At 30.7% G+C, this 23,388-nt stretch overlaps 2 protein-coding genes across 2 annotated transcripts; one reads left to right on the top strand and one right to left on the bottom strand.

The window, feature by feature from the left end:
* Positions 1–9,064: 9,064 nt before the first annotated feature.
* Positions 9,065–13,988, top strand: LOC125816085 (protein NRT1/ PTR FAMILY 4.3). Its single transcript, XM_049495678.1, has 6 exons — positions 9,065–9,397; positions 9,643–9,860; positions 10,710–11,150; positions 12,139–12,272; positions 12,799–13,136; positions 13,234–13,988. Exons 1-6 carry the CDS (start codon positions 9,241–9,243, stop codon positions 13,761–13,763), a joined length of 1,818 nt encoding a protein of 605 aa, XP_049351635.1. The 5' UTR covers positions 9,065–9,240; the 3' UTR covers positions 13,764–13,988.
* Positions 13,989–17,240: 3,252 nt separating this feature from the next.
* On the bottom strand, positions 17,241–22,804 carry LOC125815751 (uncharacterized). Its single transcript, XM_049495299.1, has 8 exons — positions 22,571–22,804; positions 21,650–21,718; positions 20,939–21,055; positions 20,244–20,326; positions 20,041–20,116; positions 19,086–19,271; positions 18,525–18,653; positions 17,241–17,657 (listed from the first exon to the last, which is right to left on the bottom strand). The coding sequence occupies exons 1-8, from the start codon at positions 22,643–22,645 to the stop codon at positions 17,493–17,495; spliced, it is 900 nt and encodes a 299-aa protein (XP_049351256.1). The 5' UTR covers positions 22,646–22,804; the 3' UTR covers positions 17,241–17,492.
* Between the last annotated feature and the right edge of the window lie 584 nt (positions 22,805–23,388).

Here is a 23,388-nt window from a genome sequence, read left to right as displayed (position 1 = left end):
TTCTTATTTGATATAAATATTGTGAGTGATGGAAAATATGGATGTTATGAACATTCTTAACTGATTTAATTGATGAAATTAAACAAGAAAAAAAGGTTGAGATCTTGGTCCAACAGTATTGGATAGTGTTCCTTATTATAAATATTGTTCCTATTGTTACTCTTTTACTATCTTATTAAAAAGGATAGCGGGTGCATTGAAGCTCTTGCTATGGATGGTTTCAAAAAAGAGCCGAACGGCAAGAGTTACGCAATTTTTACTATCTTATTCTTTGATTTATTATTATATATTTATTTTTAGCATGACTTCTTCACTATTATATTTCTTTTCAATATGTTTTACTTGACCTTCGCAAAATAAAAGTAAGGTCGAATACACACTACCCTTTCAGATTTTATTTATGAAATTACACTAGATATATTATTATTATTGAAACATGATGAAATTATATGTGCTTGCAATATTGTAAATTCAAAATCCACCTGCCACTTCTTAAAGTAGAATAAAATAAAAAGAAATTTCTCATATTTGCTGTTTCCAGAAAAAACAAGGATTACTGGATAATGGATAAAGATGCTTTCTTGGATTCCATTAGCACCATACACAATGAGTCAACTTTTGTAAATTCATTTATTTTCTTTTTCTTTTAGAAAAAGGCAGATATTAAGCAAATAAAATTTACTCTTTTAACCAATTCAACCAAATCTTTTTATATTAGATCCACATATTGCTCTTGGGGCTACAAAATTGTCAAAAAGGTTAAGTTAATTGGTTAGTTAGATAAGCACTCAACATATATACCACATCAAATTCCCATTTTCCAGAGGTCAAAGGCTTTGAATGGTGATAAGAATATTTTTTAATTTTTAATGAGAGGCTGCGAGTTCGTGTCTTAAAAATAAGCAGTCTAGTGAGCTTTTTCTTGCACTAATTACATGAATAAAGATATATCATTTTTTCGAATACATTTCATAGACATCCTCCCGATATATTAGCCTACTAATAAAGAAAGTATTACTTAAATGTGAAACTTGCAGACCTCATAAATTATAATATTTTTCTTATGAGTGAACAAAATTAAAGAATAGTATATAAATTAGTAAAGACCTTCTATATAATTGTCTATCCAGACGCGCTTTACTTTCAAAATAAGACTTTTTTGATGAAATCAAAATTAATTAAGTCTCAAAATAAGTACCAAATAAAGGATGAGAAAAAAAAACCAACGAAAAAAATTCCTTTGTTTTTTTTTTGGTTTCCTTCCACCCACTTCCATCCCTTTCTACTTAATTGTTGAATGTATGCACATTAAAGCATTCAAATTTTATAGTCATTATTATATAATTTATATTTAGAAAAAGCTTTTACTTTAAAATGAAGGTTTCTTCTCTAATTGCTTGCATACAGAAGTAGTAATCATTACAATTACAAAGTCCATGAGCCAAAATTCCACTAATTAATACAACACCTGTTTTTTAAGTGATATGATATAAGTCTCCATTAATCTTAAAATAATTATGTAATTTTTCTACATTCCTCAAGAAGTTTATTTATTAATGGAACTAGATTATACAAGATTATAATCTAACAATGGCTAATTTTTTCCCCTCAATTTGCCGACAATGATACGTTGACATTGGCCAAAATATTTGAGGAATAAATAAATAAAATAAAAATACAGTTATTTACGTCATAACTATAAGTCACAAATTCGAATCGTGAAAATAACTACTTATATTTGTATTAAGGTAGACGATTGACATCAACCACAACCCTTTTCAAGGCTTGTTAATGCGAAATGCTTTGTGCATCAAACTGCCCTTTTTACGAAAATAAAACAACGCGTACATGTGGACACTATATATATATATATAAACTATTTTTCATTATGCTCTTATATAGTAATAATTCGTGCACTAAATTATGTCATCATTTTACTGTAACAATTGTGTTCTATTGTGAATATTCTGAATAGACGTTAGATCTCGTTATTTCTGTGTGTTTGTACATAGTGCAAAACTTGTTGTACCTGCACTATACATGTATATGCTTTTCATCATTTCTTATTTTGTTTTGCATTTAAATTTACTGTTTACTGCAACTTGTGTTTATAGTATATATATTCTTTAGTGGATTTCTTATTTTGTTTTGCATTTAAATTTACTGTAACTTGTGTTTATAGTATATATATTCTTTAGTGGATTTATATTTTTATATATATATATATATATATACACGCTGAAAAGATTTATAATCTCTTCATTTCTGGGATTTGTTTTATTATTGCTTAATCCAATGTCATGTCATACGAAAAAGATTATGTTAATATATTCATGAAACAACATACCATTATAATAATAACAACAACTAAAACTCCTAGCGCTAATTCATCGATCGAGCAATTCGCTTACAATTTGAATTAAAAAAAAATAATGCTATAATTTTTTTTTCATTATTTCAAAAAATTAAAATTCTCTTGTATTTTTTTATTTTATTTTATTGATCATCTATGAAGAGAATCATATAACTGAAATAACGTTTGTAATGGACTATAAAACAATATCTAGCTTTCAATGATCATCATACATTATAAGTTTTATAAAAATTATATCTCATTATGGTAAATATTTTGAAGGAGATATTATTGGGAAAGAAGTTTTATTATTAACCTTATGTTTAAGTCAGACTTGTATTAAGAAAAGGAAGGAGTTGAAATGTTAAAAAGTCAAAATTAGGGCTTGATGTCATTCTAAATTTTTACTACTACAGGGCATTATAGATTGAAATTGCAACCATAAAAAAAAAGAAGCAAAGGTCAATCCAACTATATATCCAAGAAGTGGCAAATAATGTGGTATGAAGAAGAATTTCTTAGAGTGGAAGAAAGGACAACCCCATAGTCCATAAAAATCACTTACTATATACCCGCTCCATCCATGTTTACTTGTTCAGTTATTCATGTTACTTGACACATTTTTTAAGAAACAATAAATAAAATGGTACTATATTATTCCTAATAATTATTAAATAAGTCATCTCGCTCATTGAGAAATGATTGAAAATAATTATTCATTTTGTTTTAATTTGTTTGTCTGGTTTTGATTAGACACATAGTTTTAGAAAGTAAATAATACTTTCAATCTTGTGATCTTAAATTAAAAATATGTCAAAAGTATAAAAAATATCCTTAATCTTGTGGTATCAAAAATGTCGTGTGGAAACATAAGAAGTAGTATAATAGGGTAAAATAGGTATAAAATGGTCAATTATTTCTTAAATTTTCAAACTAAATAAATAATCGTGAACATTAATTTTAGCATCAGGCAAGTAAAAATGGATGGACATAGTATCATATATTGACTTTCCTTTTCCTTTTTAACCTTAATTTCAAAGGGACAACAAAATGTACTCAAAGCCTAAGCTTTCACTTCAACCTCACCTTGTGTGTTCGATGCAACATCACTATACTTTGTACTGAGAATATCTTTTTGTGACATTAATTTCATGTTGAAGATCCCACCAGTTCCTTCATAAGAAAACAACATCAATGGCTGTGAATTTCACATCTAAATCACTCTAGAATTCAAGTTACACACATTAAATAGTGTAAATATTTGTTAGCTGATATCTATTGCTGGTGGAAGGTGACAGATATTCAATGAAATTAATTGAGGTGTGCGAAAATTGGTTCAGACACCACAATCATAAAAAAGTAAAAATGTAAAGATTTGTTTATATGGCCCATAGGCTAGTTTTAACAAATATACCCCAACTGATCAATTATAAGAAGCAACTAATCATATATATATATATATATATATATATATATATAAAAGAGAACCTAAGTCCGCCTACGTGGCGCCACCACAGATCAGGATTTCCTTTTAATTTATTTATTTTCAAAACTAGACTTCCATTTCATGAAAAGTCGTGATATTTATGAAAAGTTGCGACTTTTATGAAAAGTTGCGACTTTTATGAAAAGTTGCGACTTTTATGAAAAGTTGCGACTCTTATGAAAGGTTGTGACCTTTCCGAAGGGTTGCAACTTTTTTATATAGTTGTGACCTTTCTGATAAGACACAACAAACATTTGTTCACACTACCCTTTGTTGTCTATAAATAGAAGGATTTCCTCTCATTTTAAAACAACGAAAATTCTGAACTTCTTATTCTTCTTCTTCTGCACAATTAAATATTCATGTACCTTGCTCCTGTTGAGTTGCTCCCTGACACCATTGCTTATGTTACAGATCTTGGTATTTTTTTATAGTCATAAATTTATGCTTATGTTATTAAGGATAAATGATAAGATGTTATAATTTTCATTTTCCTTTACATTTTTAATGTTCGTTACTAGATAATCTTGTATGTAAAATAAATAGTGTTTTAGTTTTAATGATTGATAGGTTTTAAATATTATTTTATAAATTTCGTGATATTAAGTTCCCGCGCAAAGCGCGGGTAATTTTACTAGTTAGCACTATAAATTTTAATCTCAAATTAAGATCAATTAATGTCATGATGGGAGTTGGGAGATTAGGTTTTACTTATCATCTTTTAACTTGTTAATTAATTTTGTGGTTTAGAAAGTTCCAAGTTTCTTTTTTTCCAACACATAAACATAAGAAAAAATAGAATATTTCTAGACATGTCATGTGCATAGCAATCCAAACGCTAGCTATAGACTCTGCACTTTTTATACACACACACATATATATATATATATATATATATATATAAATCGGAGTCATGCCTTTCTCTATATATAACAATCATTTTCTATATTAACGTTTCATTATAATGATCAAGTGATTTTTTGGAACATTGTAAATTTTCATATTATATGTTTTTTTATTATGATAACATTAACAATAAAATTTATTTAAACAAACGACGTTGTTACGGAGATTTTTGATGGATATGAGATTCTTATAAAAAGTAAAACCATTGTACCAAACAAGATCCATAAGATCTGGACACCCTTTTAAAAGAAAGAAGACTAAAAAGAATAAACCAATTGAGAATGATATTGACCAAAATTATATGCATTATTATTCTGAATTGATGAAGCTATGTGCACAATCCTATTTGTACAGTAAATAGTACTATTTATATAATATAAAGTTAATTGGGTGGCTAGATACTTCCTCCTAAAAACAAATATATGTAGTCAATAAAGAAAACTTGGATAAGAACACTCTACATCGACAAATGCACTAATTAAATTTGTGATAATTATAAATTTATAATATGGAGTAACCTACATAAAATTAAAACAAAATCACATGAATCAAATTGATCTTTTTCTTTCAATTTTAATTATATAATACGTATAGTCAAAATAATTCTCCTAATTTCCTACTACTAAAGTTTTCTAGTACCCACCCATGAAAATGATAGTTCATAACCAAAATGTCTTAAAATTTTATTTTCTTGAAAAGAAAAGGATCTTTTGGGTGTGTTTGGTACGATAGTGGGAATTGAGTCTACGAGATTGAGGTAAAGATGACGTATATTGGAGGCTAATCAATATTGTGGAATGCTATTGGTGAAACTTGTTTTTTTTTTACTGTCATTAAAAAAGTCAGTTTTTTCATTTTTAATGAATATATTTTCAAAAAATTTGACAAATTGAATATGAAAAAATTAAACAGAAAAAACATTTTCTAAACACACCCTTTATTCGATAAAAAACTATTAGTATTTGATATCTTATATTCTATATCTAAATCAATCTTATTTGAATCAATATAATGGACAAAGTGAAAAGTATACTCAAACTTGATGTTTTGGAATCATTTGAATAGATGAAAAATTGCGTAAAAAAAATTAAAACAATATATGTTTGCATAGGACTATAAAATTAAATCTTAGACCTAGTTGTAAATTAGAACACGTATCTAAAAGAGAAAAGAGAAAAATAAATCATTGAGCGTATATTTCATCAAAGCTTTAGTACTATAAAATTCACCAACCAAAATTGTTTGGATACATGATTGCCAATTGGAATCGGAAACTAAATTATTGATAGGGAAGTTGTTTATATAATCCCTTTAATTATGCCCAAAATAATAATAAAAAATACATGTCATTTTTTTTTATCTACATAAAAAAAAGGAGAGACATACGTGATATAAAATTGAAAATGAAGCTTAATTTATTTTTCTTTTCTTTTTAGGGAAAAATGTCTGAAATATATTCGAACTTTGATCGAAATTGCTGTAATAATACCGAATTTTGGGAAGGACCTTTTACTCCCCTGCACTATATAATAGTGCATTTTAAAGCTATATATGTGCCCACGTGGACATCATAAATAGTAACGTGTCCACGTGGGCACATATATACCTTTAAATACACTATTAAATAGTGCAGAGGGGTAAAAGGTCCTCCATAAAGTTTGGTATCGTAACATCAATTTCGGACAAAATTAAAATATTTTTCATACTCTTTTCCTTTTCTTTTTATAATATAGTAGTACAAAGTAATGAAATATATGTACCAGTACTATTTTTCAGAGTTTAAGTGACGATCATCTATATTATTTTTCATATAAAAATGATATGATACTTACTAAATATATATTCCTCACGTGTGATGTGATGTAAAAATCAGCACTGACGATGTACGTGATTTAATTATGTAAAATTTAATCACATAATAAAATAATAATCTTAATTCTTATAATAATAAAATTCACATCTAACTCAATTTTTAACAGCCGTTTTAGACGTGTGAATTGTGATGATTTAGTTCACTTACTTTAAAAGGACTATTGAATAAAATCACCTTTTAAATAAGTTTCTGATTCAGAATATCCAGACGTTATATTTGACTTACAATTTGAAATTCTAAAAATAACATGTAACATGCACGAGTCAACCAAAAAGATAATGGGAAAATAAACTGAATATTCATACCACAAAAATAAATTATCAAAAAATATTTATTTTAAATAATATAAAACTTTTTATATATATATAATTAGAGAGAAATAATTTACAAAGTGCGAAGAGCCGGGGCACGTTGTATACCTTCGGGATAATACAAAGTCACATGTTTACTCTCTCTGTCCATATTTTAGTCGATCTCAAAAAAATGACATAATTGAAAAATAAAATTGCCTTTCAATCACATTTTTAAAGTAATATTGCACGTATATATATTGAAGAAAATATTAGTAATTCCCTTTCAAATACAACAAAACACTTGTATATGCTTGCATATTTTAGAGAATCATCATATTTATAGAAATTTAGAGAGATAACTTTTCATAATACTCATGTTCTTTCATGGATGACTTTTCATTATAGTCATATTCTTTCATTAACAGATATGTCTGTTCAATTTAAGACTTGTATATATAACAAGAAGACTTTTCATAATAATCATGTTATTTCATGAACTAATATAAATAATCGTTATTTTCTGGAAATATATAACATATATATATATGACAAAGAAAATCCACAGAAGCTATGTTTTGGATGTAAAACTGCCGCTTCTATGCTATAGCTCACAAAACCACAGAGGAAAACCGAAAATTCTATAACGTATATAAAACTGCAGAATATAATCTTTTGGATAACTCTCTTACTGCGCAAGTCCCAGAAATAAATGGCCAAAAAAAGCCCATATTTTTGGTGCAGAAAGTAGATGAAAAGTTGAACGCACCTTTGACACTTATTATTTATTTGTTGTTTGACATGTGAAGAATTTCCAAAAAGAATGCTTTATCAAAGTGAAACGAATAGGTTGACCTTTGCCAAAACAAAATATTATTATTAAGAGGAATTTTTTTCCATTAAAAGCTACTATACATTTGTTTATGTACAACTTTTTTGAATATAAGCATTAAACTGGTGAACTCTCAAGTGCTCTTCGCTGAGATTAAATTGTTTGAGGATAAGCATTAGCATGCATGACTTTTTTTTTGAGTTCATATTGATATCAATCGAATTGAGGGTTGATTAAATTAACAATACTTTTAGACGATTTCATATTTAGAGCTCAAATATGAAATTTTTATTATTAAGAAGGTAAAAAATGCTTAGTATTTATTTCAGAAAATAAAGGCGTTTGACCAAATTTCAAGGAAAAATAAGTGCTTACGAGAGAAAACAAAGTGTTTTAGTGAGTAGTATAAGTTATTTTTGTTTTTAACAAGTTAAAAAAGTAGTTTTTCTGATAATAAATTAAATTCAGTTCTTGTTGACCAAAAAAGGAAATTAAAAATTAGTCACTCAAGCATTTGAAAAAGTTGAAAGTAGTAGGTAAGACCATAAGAGGAAATATAAATAGAGTTTAATTATCATACATACACAAATAGATTTGATATTAAAAAATATTAATACTACAAAATAATATAAAAGACAATTATATATAATTTTTAAATTTGACTTATTTGTGTGATATGACAGCTTAATTGGCGAATCTTTAATATACACTATCACTACAATTTGATTAATAATTTTACATTGTAGATGATTAATTAATTTTACCTATTATAAAAACACATATTTGTAAGTATCGAATAATGAAAAATACTTTTACAATACTAGTTAAACTCAAAACCTTTTATAGCAAACATGGGTTGGTAGCTTTATAAGATCAGTAAATAACTTGTCAGAATTATACGAATGGTAGTGGTAAAATGGTAGGTACATATAAATAAAGATAAAATAGGTATAAAATGTTAAATTATTTTTGATTTCTAAATTATACAAATAAAAATAAATATTTATTTTTAGTATAGTAGGCAAGTAAAAAGTGAATAAAAGGAATATAAGCTAAAGGTAAAGGTGAAACTCACGCATTACTTTTTTTTTGAAGAGATGTAGAAAAAATAATTAGATAACCGAACACTCACCAATAAAATTACGGATATTCTCCTTCTTTTGATGGGACAAGTAAAGAGGTGTATAATGTGTGGGGAAGTGATAATAAATAGTAACTAGAGAGTGGTGTCTGTTTGTCTAAAATCTCAATATCCAAGCAATAAGGTTTGATTTTTTAAATATAAATAGAAGAGGCCACTAGCCTCATTTTCAGCACATTAATAGAGCATGAAACTACTTTAATTTCCCCCACGCCCTCTTCCTACTTTTCCCACAGAAAATTCTCTTTTTCTACTCATAATATCATTTTTATTAATCTCTTCATAACTAAGAAAATTATAAACAACACACATATTCATAGAGAAAACTTGGATCATATATATATATATATAGTAATTATATGGAGATGATGGAGGCTGCAGCTAGAGGAGACAACAACAATAATAACTCATGTGAAGATGTCATCATCACTACTACTACTACAAGTGTTGATTGGAGAGGAAGACCTTCAAATCCTATCAAACATGGTGGAATGAAAGCTGCTGCCTTTGTTCTTGGTACTTACTACTCATTATCTTTTTTGTTGATCCGACTCTTCAAAAAATGGTTGTGTCAGATTCGTCAAAAGTAGTGTATTTTTGCAGAGCCCGCGCAACTTAGCTTATACATATTACATACCATGTGTTTTAAGTTATGTGCATTTTGACGTCTGTTCATCTGGACTCATAACTTTTGACGTGAAGTACTATAGTTATATATGTTTAAAATTAACACATATTGTTTGTGTGAAATGAAAATGCAGGATTACAAGGATTTGAGATAATGGGAATAGCAGCAGTTGGAAATAACCTTATAACATATGTGATAAATGAAATGCACTTTTCATTGTCAGAATCGGCAAATATCGTGACAAACTTTATAGGCACTATTTTTATCCTTTCATTGCTTGGAGGCTATCTATCCGACTCTTATCTTGCTTCCTTCTGGACCATACTCATTTTTGGATTTATCGAACTTTCGGTACGTACCTATACCTTTTTCATTTTTTTATATCACGAAAATAAGACAGATTATCTGTTACGTTACAAAAAGATAACTTGATGTGTAATATTTATCATATGAACGATGTATATAACTTAAACACGTTATTATTCTCCTTTTTGTCTCTTTCTACCTTCTTAGCTTTCTTATCTAAAATACCATGTCAAGTTGGTCCAAAACTCATAGCACAAAAACTAGCTAGGTGGTCCTTTGACTAATAATGAAAAAGACGTATTTATACTATGCTTAATTGAATGTGTTTTGTATGAAATAAAGCATGAACATTTAATTTATTACCTACTTTTTGCTAGCTGTTCATAACCATGCTTCTATTTTACTTGTCATTATCATGTTCTAGCTAAAAAGGAAGTCAAAATAAGGGTACTCTAAAAAATTTTATTTAATAATTTGGTTAGGTTGAATATATATATTTGTTCTTCACTTCATAAGAAATTAGAATGAGAATTTTTTTTTTCTTGAAACCAAGAACTCATACCCCATGAATTCATTCTCTATAAAAATTATTTATTTATTGAGTTTAAATTATATACACAAAACTTATATCCGTCTAACATATTATAACGTATTATTATTCTATTTTTCTAGATTACCATGTAACACTTAACTTAAAAAATCGTCTGTTATTGTTGTAAGTCAACTTAACCTGTACTTGGTGATGGGTGATGCATGCATGTGCCGAATTAATTTGAATTCATTACTTTTAACACAACAAGAAATAGTAGATTTTTGAACCTTAAAAATCGTAATCCATATAGTAGTTTAAATTTTGAATCCGCCATAATTATTCTTTTTTTTAAACTTGTGTAGGGTTTCATATTACTGTCAGTTCAGGCTCATCTACCACAACTAAAGCCACCAAAATGCAACATGCTAACAGATGGAGACAAATGTGTGGAAGCAAAAGGCTTCAAAGCCTTAATATTCTTTGTGGCATTATATTTGGTGGCATTAGGGAGTGGATGTGTAAAACCAAATATGATAGCCCATGGTGGTGACCAATTTAATCAAGAAAATCCAAAGCAATCAAAACAACTTTCAAGATATTTCAATGCTGCTTATTTTGCATTTTCAATGGGTGAATTAATTGCACTAACAATACTTGTTTATGTGCAAACACATTCTGGAATGGATGTTGGATTTGGTGTCTCAGCTGCTGCTATGGCTTTGGGATTAATTTGCTTAGTTTGTGGTACTCTTTTTTACAGAAATAAACCTCCTCAAGGAAGCATTTTCACTCCTATTGCACAGGTAAAAATATATATCATCAGTGTAAACAATATTTATATATACTATCATGTCACTTTTACACGATAGGTAACTAATTTTTTAGGCTCGGACTCTCCAAATATGTTATTATACTCTAAAAATACACTATTTTTAAAGTATCTGACATACACATGTTGATATTTTTTAAAGAATCTGAACAACAGGGTAAATATCCTTTGGTTACGTGATAGTGTCAAAAATTCTTCCATGAATTGATAGTGTAAATTTTTTATACAAGCTAAGATTGATTGATAAGTGAGATAAAAAATACTTAATAAATTTAAAATAAGATATGGAATTATTTTATCTCGAATTTAATTGATCGATGGGACAAGGATAATAGTTCGATGGTCCCATTACGCGTACGAATGGAGCATTGGAAAACTTTTTAAGGTCTTTTAGGATAAGAAACAACAAGTTTTTTGTTTTTGTATTTTTATATTCCTTCTTTTATGTTTGACTTTTGTTTCTCCTTTTAATATTACATTATTACAGGATGTCTAATAATGACGATTTAGAATTGGGTTGGCTGCCATTTTCTCTGTTTGCTAATGCTACAATTTTAAAAAATAATTATATTTGTGAATCTTTAATATAAATAATATTATTTGATTATGTATGCAATTTTGTTAACTTTCACCAACAACATTAAAGTAATCCTTCCATATATTAAATAAAACAACTTAATTAAATCAACATAACCTATGTAAGTTGTCGTATTCTAATTCATGCATATTCTAGGAAAGAGCCTCATCATTTTTTTATTTTTTCATCCCTCGTTAGAGTATCCATCTTTTTCTCCTTTAATGACTCGAACATAGTAAAAATACTTGATATCCGAACAATTCTCCATTAAAGATTGAATTTTAAATTGTCAGTATATAAAACTTAGAATAAAAAATAGTTAGAGAACTATTGAATAAGTGGTGTTAACTATTGTTATATTTATTTTTTTGTGGTTTAATGGCAGGTAATGGTGGCAGCATTTTTAAATAGAAAACTTGTTTCTCCATCAGATGCACATATGCTTCATAAGGCCCACCCCACAAAGGCTCTTCCTAATGCCAATCCCACCATTAATCTTCTCCACACCAATAGATTCAGGTATTTTTTTTTATTTTTTTTATATATATTGATATTGCAAGTATATATATTTTAAAATTATTATTGTGTTATAATATGTTGTAGCAGCCTAGCAGGTAATATACTTTATTTTTTGTTTGATAATGTATAAATACGAGGATTTGTTCGAAACAAACTTTCTACCTTCTTAAGATAGGAGTAAGAACTGTGTACACTATCCCTCTTGTTTGATAATGTAAAGATACGAGGATTTGTTGGAAACAGTCTTTCTACCTTGTTAAGATAGGAGTAAGATTTGTGTATACCATCCTTGTTTGATAATGTAAAGATATGAGAATATGTTGGAAAGGAAACAAACTTTCTACCTTTGTAAGATAGGATTAAGATTTGCGTACACTATCCTTCTCAGACCCCTTCTATGAGATTACACTGAATTAGTAATATTATCATCATAATGTTCTATAGATTAACTTAATACACATCATCATAAAAATTATATTATCAGATCATCTAAAAGATATTTACGCGAAATAGTTTTTGTTTCCAGGTTCTTGGACAAAGCTTGCACAAAAATGCAAGATGGAAATACCACAAAAGAGATTAGTAGATGGAGACTTTGCACAGTAACACAAGTAGAGCAAGTCAAGATCTTAATTTCAGTCCTCCCTATATTTGCTTGCACTATAATTTTCAACACCATTTTAGCACAACTTCAAACATTTTCAGTCCAACAAGGAAGTACCATGAACACTAAACTAACTAAAAACTTCCATATCCCTCCAGCTTCCCTTCAATCAATCCCTTACATAATGTTGATCTTCATAGTCCCTCTCTATGACACATTCTTTGTCCCGTTCGCTAGAAAATTCACCGGTCATGAATCAGGTATGTTGAATTATGTGACTGTACATCTCATTAAAATGTTTGAACTGTTAAATAGTCTATGACTGATTACTATTTATATTATATTATGTCTCAACAGGTATCACACCTCTACAACGTATAGGTGTTGGGTTATTCTTCGCGACTTTCTCCATGGTATCAGCAGCCTTAATGGAAAACAAACGTAGAATTTCCGCGGTGGAATCGAACGAAACCCTGTCAATATTTTGGATCACACCACAATTTTTGATATTTGGAATATCAGAAATGTTCACTGCAGTTGGACTAATTGAGTTCTTCTACAAACAATCTTTAAAAGGGTCAATGCAATCATTTTTAACAGCCATAACATACTGTTCTTACTCATTTGGATTTTATTTAAGCTCACTTCTTGTTTCTTTAGTGAACAAAATCACTTCATCTCATCATGGTGGTGGCTGGCTAAGTGACAACAATCTCAACAAAGACAGGCTTGATCTATTCTATTGGTTGTTGGCAATATTGAGTTTACTCAATTTCTTCAATTATCTATTTTGGGCTAAATGGTATTCCAAAAATGGATCTTCATCATCAGCAACAACAAATCAAGAATTAAATTCCAAAGTTGTTGGAGAAGATGGTATAGTTTAATTTAATTAGTGGAAAATTAATTATTATGTACTTCTAGCTAGGGGAATAATCATTGTCTCTAAAATTCTAGCTCTAAGGTGCCTATGGCAATTATGGGGATACATAATAATTAACTCTACTACTTAGGTGATGTTGGAATATATATATATATGTAAAATGTCTATAAATGTTCCACTAATTATGGAGGTATTATGTTATTGGTTGGTTATATAAAACCTTTTTTAAAAGTTATTAAGACGTACTCTTTTTATCAGTCACTACAACAAAAATACCTTTCAGCGGCAATAACTATACACATTAACAAAGAGTGTTAAGATCCGCTACAACTAGAAGTCGATCCGGTACCTTCCTCAGGGTACTCAACAACTAGAGTCATCTCCCTTTCTCCTTTTAGCTTTAGTCGGTCGAGTAGCTTATTCGAACGTTGTGAACTCATTCCTGCTTTTGCAATACCAGCGCATCTTGTGCCACAGAATCGGTTGTGCACAAGAAAAATAAATGCAATAGCTAAATGGTGATGGGCCATATCAGTCAGCCATAAACTTTGCGTTTGTGGGTGGAATCCCCCGAGAAGAGTTAGAATGGCCGTTCCCGCCCCTTCGGCGGTACCAAATAAATGACTACTTGAATCGGGGTTTTGAGCATAAAGATTCCATTGACCTGTAAAAAGTGGGCCTAACCCTTGGGGATGCGGTAATACATCTAAGAAATTATTCTAAAGCCTTTACCGACATTAGTTAATTGACATTAAATCCAATGTCGCTAAAGGCTTTAGGGATATATACAAAGAGTGCTAATTGCTGCTAAAAGTACATATTTTAGTGGCAATTAAGCTATTGACGACGTTAATTAATTGTTGCTAAAGATTATTTTTGATGTAGTGAGTATAGAACTTTAACATGTGACATAACATGATAATAACAAATTTTATCTATCAGGTTACATCGTTGGTGATAAATATCATAAAAAAAATGAGAAAATAAATAAATATTTAGATCGAGACATTGATATCTCACTTTCTTTAAAGAGATTCAAGATTAATGCGGTATAATCTTCATTCTTTACTAATCCATTCAGTATAACTGTTGACCTATGTCCACTAAAAATAACCATTGATTCAACAAATAATATTCTCTTTTGTTGAGAATAAGTTGAAAACATTGAATATTTTTCTGTCTCAACTCTCTTTTATTTCACCAACCTCAAATTAAATAGAATAGAAAGAACATATGATAGTGATTACCTGAGTCATAAAGAATAATGACATCACTTTCTAAAATTTATGCCCCCTAATGTCAAGTACTTTAATATTTTAATTTGTAATGTTTGTCCTAGAGATTTACTTGTATTTACCTTGTTAGAAACTTGATCATATAAATATATATTTATTAAATATGCATAAAACTTACTCTTAAAAAGGAACCATTTAATAGTTTTATAATAACATACTTTTTGCTAAAAAAGGAGGTCTCCTTTTCAAATTAACATGATAATAAGTAACAAATTTTATCCATCAGGTTACATCGTTGGTGATAAATATCATTAAAAAAATGAGAAAATAAATAAATATTTAGATCGAGACATTGATATCTCACTTTCTTTAAAGAGATTCAAGTTTAATGCGGTATACTCTTCATTCTTCACTAATCCATCCAGTATAACTGTTGACCTATGTCCACTAAAAATAGCCATTGATTCAACAAATAATATTCTCTTTTGTTGAGAATAAGTTGAAAACATTGAATATTTTTTGATGACAAGGGAAATCCGCAGCCGCTACCCTTTGGGTGCGCACAGGGTAAAACCCCCGCTCCTATGCAATAGCTCGCAAACCACATAGGAGAGGTAACCCGCACTAAGCAAGCCTAGTGCGACGAGCTCAACCCAGAAGGCAAACTCCTTGCTTTCGTTGGCAAAGGGTTTCGAACTTGAGACCTCCAACATGGAAGTCCCAAGCTCAAACCACTGGGCCAACCCGAAGGGTTGAATATTTTTCTGTCTCAACTCTCTTTTATTTCACCAACCTCAAATTAAAAAGAATAGAAAGAACATATGATAGTGATTACCTGAGTCATAAAGAATAATGACATCACTTTCTAAAATTTATGCCCCCTAATATGTCAAAGTACTCTAATATTTTAATTTGTAATGTTTGTCCTAGAAATTCACTTGTATTTACCTTGTTAGAAACTTGATCATATAAATATATATTTATTAAATATGCATAAAACTTACTCTTAAAAAGGAACCATTTAATAGTTTTATAATAACACACTTTTTGCTAAAAAAGGAGGTCTCCTTTTCAAAGATTATTTTTAGTCGGTCTTCCCAAACCTCTGGCTTTATAAAATTTAGGTAGCATTCCATTTACAACATTCAATGTATCTAAATTTCTTTGCCGCATCATTATCAATCAAAAAAGAAAAAATTGACCTCTATATTCAAAATAATAGGTTTGGTTCCTTTCCTTTCACTTATTTGAAGGAATTGTATATAGAAAAAAGATAAGAATGTTACATGCACTAAGAATTCAAATTAGTGATTTAAGACAACTTTTGAATAATATAGCACTACACTAGAAACTTCATGTGAATAGTTTATATACCTTTTTTTTGGGCATAGTGTAGTTGTTTTGGCTCCCCTCTAAAGCAAAAATAACAACTCCTATGTGATGAATATTCATGGAACATAATGAAAGCACATATAGATAAAGTCAAAAAGAGAAGTAAGTGAGAAGGACAAGGTGGGGCTTTTTTTAGGTGGGAAGGGGAAAATGGGAGACATATATAGATATTCCAATGGAAAATCTAGTAAGCTAGCTATATATATAAACATGATGACCTCAATTTTACTGTTTTTACCTCAATCATTTAGTCTTCTCAAAACAAACATGTCTTGGACATGTTTTTCATGTTGGAGCTTGGCCCCTCTTATATTCCCTTAAAAAAACCACTTCTTCAAATGCTCATTAGTATGTTAACTAAAAGTGTATCATAGCTTCCATCCTTTTGGTCATCATATGTATCATAGCTTCTAGCAACACAATTTGAATCAGTGTGACTTTATTTTATTTTTTTACAATTATTACTATTATTCACTTTCCTAGATGGAATAGGATAAGCCTAGCCTATAATGTTGATGGAAGTACATTTTTATGAAATAATTTCCTAGAACACTTTTCCCATGTAAGTGCATTGCTATGATGATGATATACTTACATATGACATCAAATGAAAGGGGTATTTTTCAGCCAACACTTGAAAGATAGCCTCTATGTCCCTTCAACTTATTGACAAATGTAAGTTGTAATCAGCAATTGAGTCTATTATTTGTTATTAATTTATTTTAACATAATGAATTTCATTTAGTATAGTTCAAGGGAATAACAGCAACACCCCATACTTTGAAGTATGAAAGTTGGTCTATGTGGTTTTTTATGTATTAACCATTAGCTTATTCAAGATTTGCCAGTAAATGTGACATAATTATAGTAGATTAAGATGACTATCAGAATGAATCAACCCAGTCGAGGAGATAAAGCCAGGAACTAAAATCACTTGGTCGATACACGAAAAAAGACGGAAAAATAAAAAGAAAGTGAAAAGTAAACCCTGGCGGAGTCATCAAGAACTCTGTACTAGGGAGAAACATCAGATTACATATAGGTAGAGAACATACTAAACATAAGGCAGCCAGAAGATGAACGGACAATGGTGTGGAGACCAACATCTACTCATCAGAAGCCTCAGAATTTGCGCCTTTTAGATGCAAATGCTTTTCCCTCTTTTGAAAATCTGTCAAACCTTTGCCACTTCCAGTTACACCAACCTTACCATGAGGATCTTCCGGAGACTTGAAGATGCTCTCACGCTTTCGACCAGAGAAAAAGCCCACCTGAAAAATAAATAATATGCATAAGAAACACCAGCTTAAAAGGCTCTAAAAAAGATGATACAAGTGTAATGCCACACAAATCTGTCTACTACTTTGAGACCACAAGCAAAACTATGAATAACTACGACAACTATGGGATAAAGAAACCCCAATAGCCATGTGAAATCTTTTGCAGAATAAACACAGCTTTTAACAAACACAAGTAAAATTATGGAGTTGTTTATTTATATACATGAACAGCATTTGATAGAAGTAACAAAATATAATTTTCTGATAACATAGAAGTGAGAAATATAATATAGACAGGGCAAGGCGGTACAAGAACTCTGTGGTAACTGAGTACCCATTATTTTCATAAAAGGCACAATCATATTTCTTTATTCCCCAAAAGAAGCAATGATAAACAAGAAGATGCATGCCATATAAACAATACCATCATAACCCCACCCCTTACATACACTCACCTTTAACCCAGCTTCTTGTCTTAAGTTACAATCACTACTCAACCTTTTGTTTTATTAGATCCTTAATTTATTTGAATTTCAAGAGTTGGCAATAAGAGCAATTTTTAGAGGTAAGCACTGCGTGAAACAGTTCAAGGATTCTAGGAGCCTCCGTTTATTTCAACAGTTTGTTTTGCTATTGGCAGTCAAAAGTGATTACTACAGAAGACGATCTCAATACCCATCGATGTTATGCTGCCAGCAGATTAATTGACAATGAGCCATTATCTATCATATTGCATAGTACTTGACTACTTGGTACTTATTCAAATTAAAAATTATCCTATTGAATAGTAAGCAGCCTCTCTTAAAATCCCGATTCATACATCAGGTTAGCAAATCTGAGAATAACCGACCAGCATACCTTCTTAGTCTGGCCTTTAGTTGACTGAAACTGTTGCCAAGCGTTTTGCCTCTTGTTTTGAGCAACCTCAAGTTGCTCTATCCGTACCTTAGACTTGAAAGCATGAATCTTTTTCTTTTTGGCAGCTTTCTATGAAATAAAGATGAGGTCATGAGCAGGGATGAAAACAAAAACAGACAATTTCTGAATCATGAAACCAGAGAACGCAAGAGGTGAAAGCAAGTAAAGGTGGATGAGTAACCATGTAAAAAATCAACTATCCCCTGCTCTAATTATTTAATGAATCCTTTAACTTTTATACTTATCAGTAATGTTGGATTACTTGCAACTGCTTTGAAGTTATAGTACCTAGACCAGTCTGCAAATGGTGCAGAGCTGATCTCTCTTTCAAGAAAATAAGGATTACTTTAAGCAGATTAGACCCCAACCATATAGCCTGTCCTATCAACATATCAAGTAAATTGATGAGGAAAAATACAACAGAACACATGGAGGAATACCAAGTTGGTTCTCAAATATCATTTTCCCAACCTTCAACTCTAAAATTGACTTTTAACATACCACATCTTCTGGATCATTAGGATCAATGAGAAGCTTTGCTGGCAAACTTCGAGATTGGATATCACTAGATGCAGCTTGAGCTATCTTTCGTTTGAGAGCTTGTTTAGTGGCCTCAGCTATCTTTTCTGCTTCAACTAAAGGGTTGACAGATGCCTCTTCAAATGGTCTTATATTAGCATGATCCACCTGAAATTACAAGTTGTTGACGTTACATTAATCTCACATTAACTCCGACACTTAACCTACCAGGCATTCTATTTATCTGCCTGGGTGTGACAGTATGACATTGGCATATTGATACACATCTCACTGTACTTTCAACATCCATATGAAAGGCCCGAAAGAGAACGCTATTTTTTAATTACTTTTGGTTGGGGAGGGGGGTTACAAGATTAAAGGGATTAGTGCACCCATCAAAACAACATAATAACATCCCATTGGAAAAGAAAGAAGAATCTATTGGGGGGCTATGAGAGATTTCATTCCACCACAAAAACTATTTTATTCTTCTCTTTCAGAAAATTTCCCCAATACACCTGAAAATAGACTCAAACAATCTATACTCCAAAATCTCAAAACAAACACAAAATACACTAAACCTGAATATTCGAGACATCGTGTTTTTGCATTTGTATATCAGAGCAAAAACAAGGCAAAAATTTCATAACGCCATAATCCAGAGGCCCAGAAGTCCAGAACAGATCAAAAACAAGGGAAACAATCATTTCTTAATTTCAATCGGAGAACTAAAGATAGCCTGGCAACATAGAAGCTGGAAAAGAGAAATGGTCTAGCCTAGTTAGCAGAAGTAACAAGATCACAGGATTATTTAGGCCAAAAACAACATAGATATAGTAGTTAAAAGAAAAGAAGAAAAAGAGAATGCTCAAAACTGAAACAGGCTCCGGAGCGAATCAAAACAATTCCCATAAAAGCATAAAGAAGAAGGCAATACCTCTTCCTTGTTACCCCATTCATCATAACAGACATAATAGCCATTTGGAGTGTGCGCATGAATAGTAGCATCATACCTGGAAAATCAACTAAATCAACAATAAGAAAGAGACATAAAAGGTAAAGAACAATTGAAAATAGTAAAAGATCTTCATAAGTTGAAAAAGGAAAAAAGAGCAATTCACCACAGAAGTTCCTACTCACCACTCTCCGTCTTCACTATAAACAGCTTGTACTTTAGTGCCCACAGGAAACTTATCAGCATGGTCCAATATTGATCCTAATTCCTGTGGAAAGAGGAAGTTAGGAACCAAACAAAACAAAAAGGGCCACACACACACACACAACTCTTTGAGACAACTGTATGGGAGTATAAGGCATAAGTAAATGAAAATAAAGATGGAAGAAGCCTATCAACAAAACACTTATGGCCATTAGCCAAAAAAGGATTAAATCAATGATACACATGACAGAAGAATGAGATACCAATTTACTCACGCTTACTATGTAATATATATATATATATATATATATATATAAAATCCATCAAAAGGAAAGAAACACAATATTCTATGTTGACCAAACAGAGTATTTATGATATTGAGGATTCATACAATCGATCTCAAAAGTACAAAAAGATAAAGCCTTGCAAATTACATCCATGGAGGCTCCTTACCTAAAACGGGTTGGGAATTACAACCATTTTTAGAAACTAACATCAAGAAAGGGAGCCTTTCTTTGGTAGAAATTAGCCAGAAACCACTTTAGATATACAATCATTAACAGCACAAGATAATTCCATCTTTTTCAATTAAAAATTAATGCTTTTCAAGAATTATAGGGAGAGGAATATCCACCAAGGAATAATATACTCTAACAACGTAATTTTTATGATATACCATATCAGAATTCTCAGAATGGTGGAAACCATGAGATGCATCAGCACTGGTCCCGGTACCCATCCCATCTTCACTTTGTTTTGCAGTTACAAGGAGCTCTTCTGTTAAGGCAATTACCTGCAATTCAGAAAGTCATCCTGGTTTAGTACTATTTGCTTTACAAGAGCCAATAAACAAATTAATTTTTTAATTCCAAACTTAGATTCACAGAGTGACATCTGAAATCATGGGATAGAGGTATGCTGGCCACCATCACATATCGCAGACCTGCAATAGAATCAAGACAGGGAAGTGATGGACACCTTGAGAAAGTTGCTAGCTCCAAAATTTTACAATCGCCACACGCCTCACTACCAGTGGGGTAATATTTACTCTATGAAATAAAATCCTCACCTTTAAAACCAAATGATAAACTTATGTTTCTTCAGTCACGAATAGTTCCTTCACACTGCTTGTTTATCGGCAATATAATGTTCGTGTGAGAAAAAGAGAGAAGAAAGTGATACTGGTAATTAATTCAGAAAAGAGAGATAATATTTATCTACAAAGAAGACATAACCTTTTGTACTAATGGATTTCTCAGAGAAATGACAGGATAGTGGTAATAAGCTAATGGGAGATACCATTAAGAAAACGTTTGAAAGAAATTTTCTCAAAAAGAAAACAATTAAAAAAAGAAGAGAAGAACCACAAACAAGTACAAAATGTCACCTCAACAAGCTCTTTCTCCATGTCAATATATTCAGAGTTGTCTGGTTCATCATGTAACAGTTGTCGCACCTGGTAAAAAATAAAGGAAATTTTGTAAATTTGAAGTACAGAAGCTGCAACATTTTATAAATGAGATATGCTTGAAGTGAAAGAGTGTGCAACAAGGAATAACATAACCACATTTCCTTTCCACAATATTTGGAAGTTTTCATTGCTACCAGTTGATAAACCCTTCTAGTAAAACCCGCAGGGACCATAGACAGCATCAGTCAGAGACTCCAAAGTACAGTGAAGTCTCTTAACATTCTAATGTTACCAAGTCAACTTAATATCTATAATCACCCAAAAATCAGACATAGCACATTATCAACTAGGACACTCCATCTCTTATGCCTTCTATTAAATAAAATTGTCCTTAAGCAAAGTTAATTCTAATGCGACTTTAGGAATTGCTTGATTTGAGTTGTGGTATCTATATAGGTTGGATCACCAAGCTGACTTCATCATTTTCCAAGGCTCCTTCAACTCGAATACTAATGAAACTTGCTTAAGCTATTTGTATCTTCAAAAAAATTAAGTTGTAAACACACCAGAAAAGTAGAACCCAAGGATATTTTTTTAAAAAGAAATCCCCACCCCAAAATCCTTTTTTTTCTCTAGTACCCTTATCGAACAACCTAATTGCAGCTTGAAGGCTGACACCAATCAACAATGTGTATGTGTACATAAGCTTATGAGTTTCTCTTAATTGGAACGAACACTTGAAATTAAGACAGATGATCAATATAGTAATCGTTTGAGTTCAAGAAAAAGATAAAAGGGGATTTGAAGCTGGAAAAATAAACAAAATTGAGGAAGAAAATTCTTCAAAATTACAATTACAATTCGTTAGGAAGAAATCTTAATAAATTAGGGTTTTACCTGCTGAAGTTGTTCTTTGTAAGTAGAGAGATTCGAGGCCAATTCTTCAATGCTAACTTCATCTCCGCTTTGCATCTTTTCTCTATTAATTGATCAAACTAATTACAATTCCACAGAACTGACCGAGTATTTCCGGGAACCAATTCGATTTACCGGTGCACGCCGGAGATAGAAAGAAACCCTAGGCTAAAAGATTTATCAGGTCAATTTGAATCCAACTTTCGGGTATTTTTCCGCTCCGCTTTGTTCCCCTGTAGTATATATAATAAGAATTTTGGAAGTCACAGAGCACCCTTCTAAGTTTCAAATATTTGCATTTCCACCCCTTAAAGTTATAACACTACTCGCAAAGTCGTTGTTCTCTTATCTTTTTTGTTTTAAAAAAATTCTGCCTAGAAACAATATTCCACTGTTTAATCATTGGGATGATGATAATTTGGACCATTGCTATTGAATTAGCTTAAGTCGTTGATTGGTATCGTGACTCTTGATCAATTACATGAAGCTATCATGATTCTATGAGAAATTTGGAAAGCTAGAAATAACCTTGTGTAGAAGGAAAGATTTCTACGGCCTAAAATTATTATCCAAAAGATAGCTTGATTTTGGCAAGATTGGACTAAGGCAAGAACACTGACCTCTAATTCTATTTGTGATAGAACCTGATTTTGCAACAAAATGCTTTTCTTCTTGGGATTTTACTTCGAGAATAACAAGAGTCGGCATGCTAGTTCGGAATTCTCATGGAAACTTCATCAGAGGTTGCTCTAGTTGGTTATGGAGACAACATGACTCATTTATGGCCGAGGCTTAGGGTG

Source organism: Solanum verrucosum, unplaced genomic scaffold (assembly GCF_900185275.1).
Source record: "Solanum verrucosum unplaced genomic scaffold, falcon-dt-bn FXZP01000261.1, whole genome shotgun sequence".
Lineage (NCBI taxonomy): Eukaryota > Viridiplantae > Streptophyta > Magnoliopsida > Solanales > Solanaceae > Solanum > Solanum verrucosum.
This window is presented reverse-complemented; position numbering and strand designations above follow the sequence as displayed.

Excerpts from the sequence above, each read along its gene's own strand:
- LOC125816085 (XM_049495678.1), top strand. The coding sequence starts at position 9,241 with ATGGAGATGATGGAGGCTGCAGCTAGAGGAGACAACAACAATAATAAC. Across the intron at positions 11,151-12,138 it reads TTTTCACTCCTATTGCACAG|GTAATGGTGGCAGCATTTTT; the intron begins GTAAAAATATAT and ends GTTTAATGGCAG. Across the intron at positions 12,273-12,798 it reads CTCCACACCAATAGATTCAG|GTTCTTGGACAAAGCTTGCA; the intron begins GTATTTTTTTTT and ends TTTTGTTTCCAG.
- LOC125815751 (XM_049495299.1), bottom strand. The coding sequence starts at position 22,645 with ATGCAAAGCGGAGATGAAGTTAGCATTGAAGAATTGGCCTCGAATCTC. Across the intron at positions 21,056-21,649 it reads TGGAGAAAGAGCTTGTTGAG|GTAATTGCCTTAACAGAAGA; the intron begins GTGACATTTTGT and ends TCTGAATTGCAG. Across the intron at positions 18,654-19,085 it reads CTAATGATCCAGAAGATGTG|AAAGCTGCCAAAAAGAAAAA; the intron begins GTATGTTAAAAG and ends TTTATTTCATAG.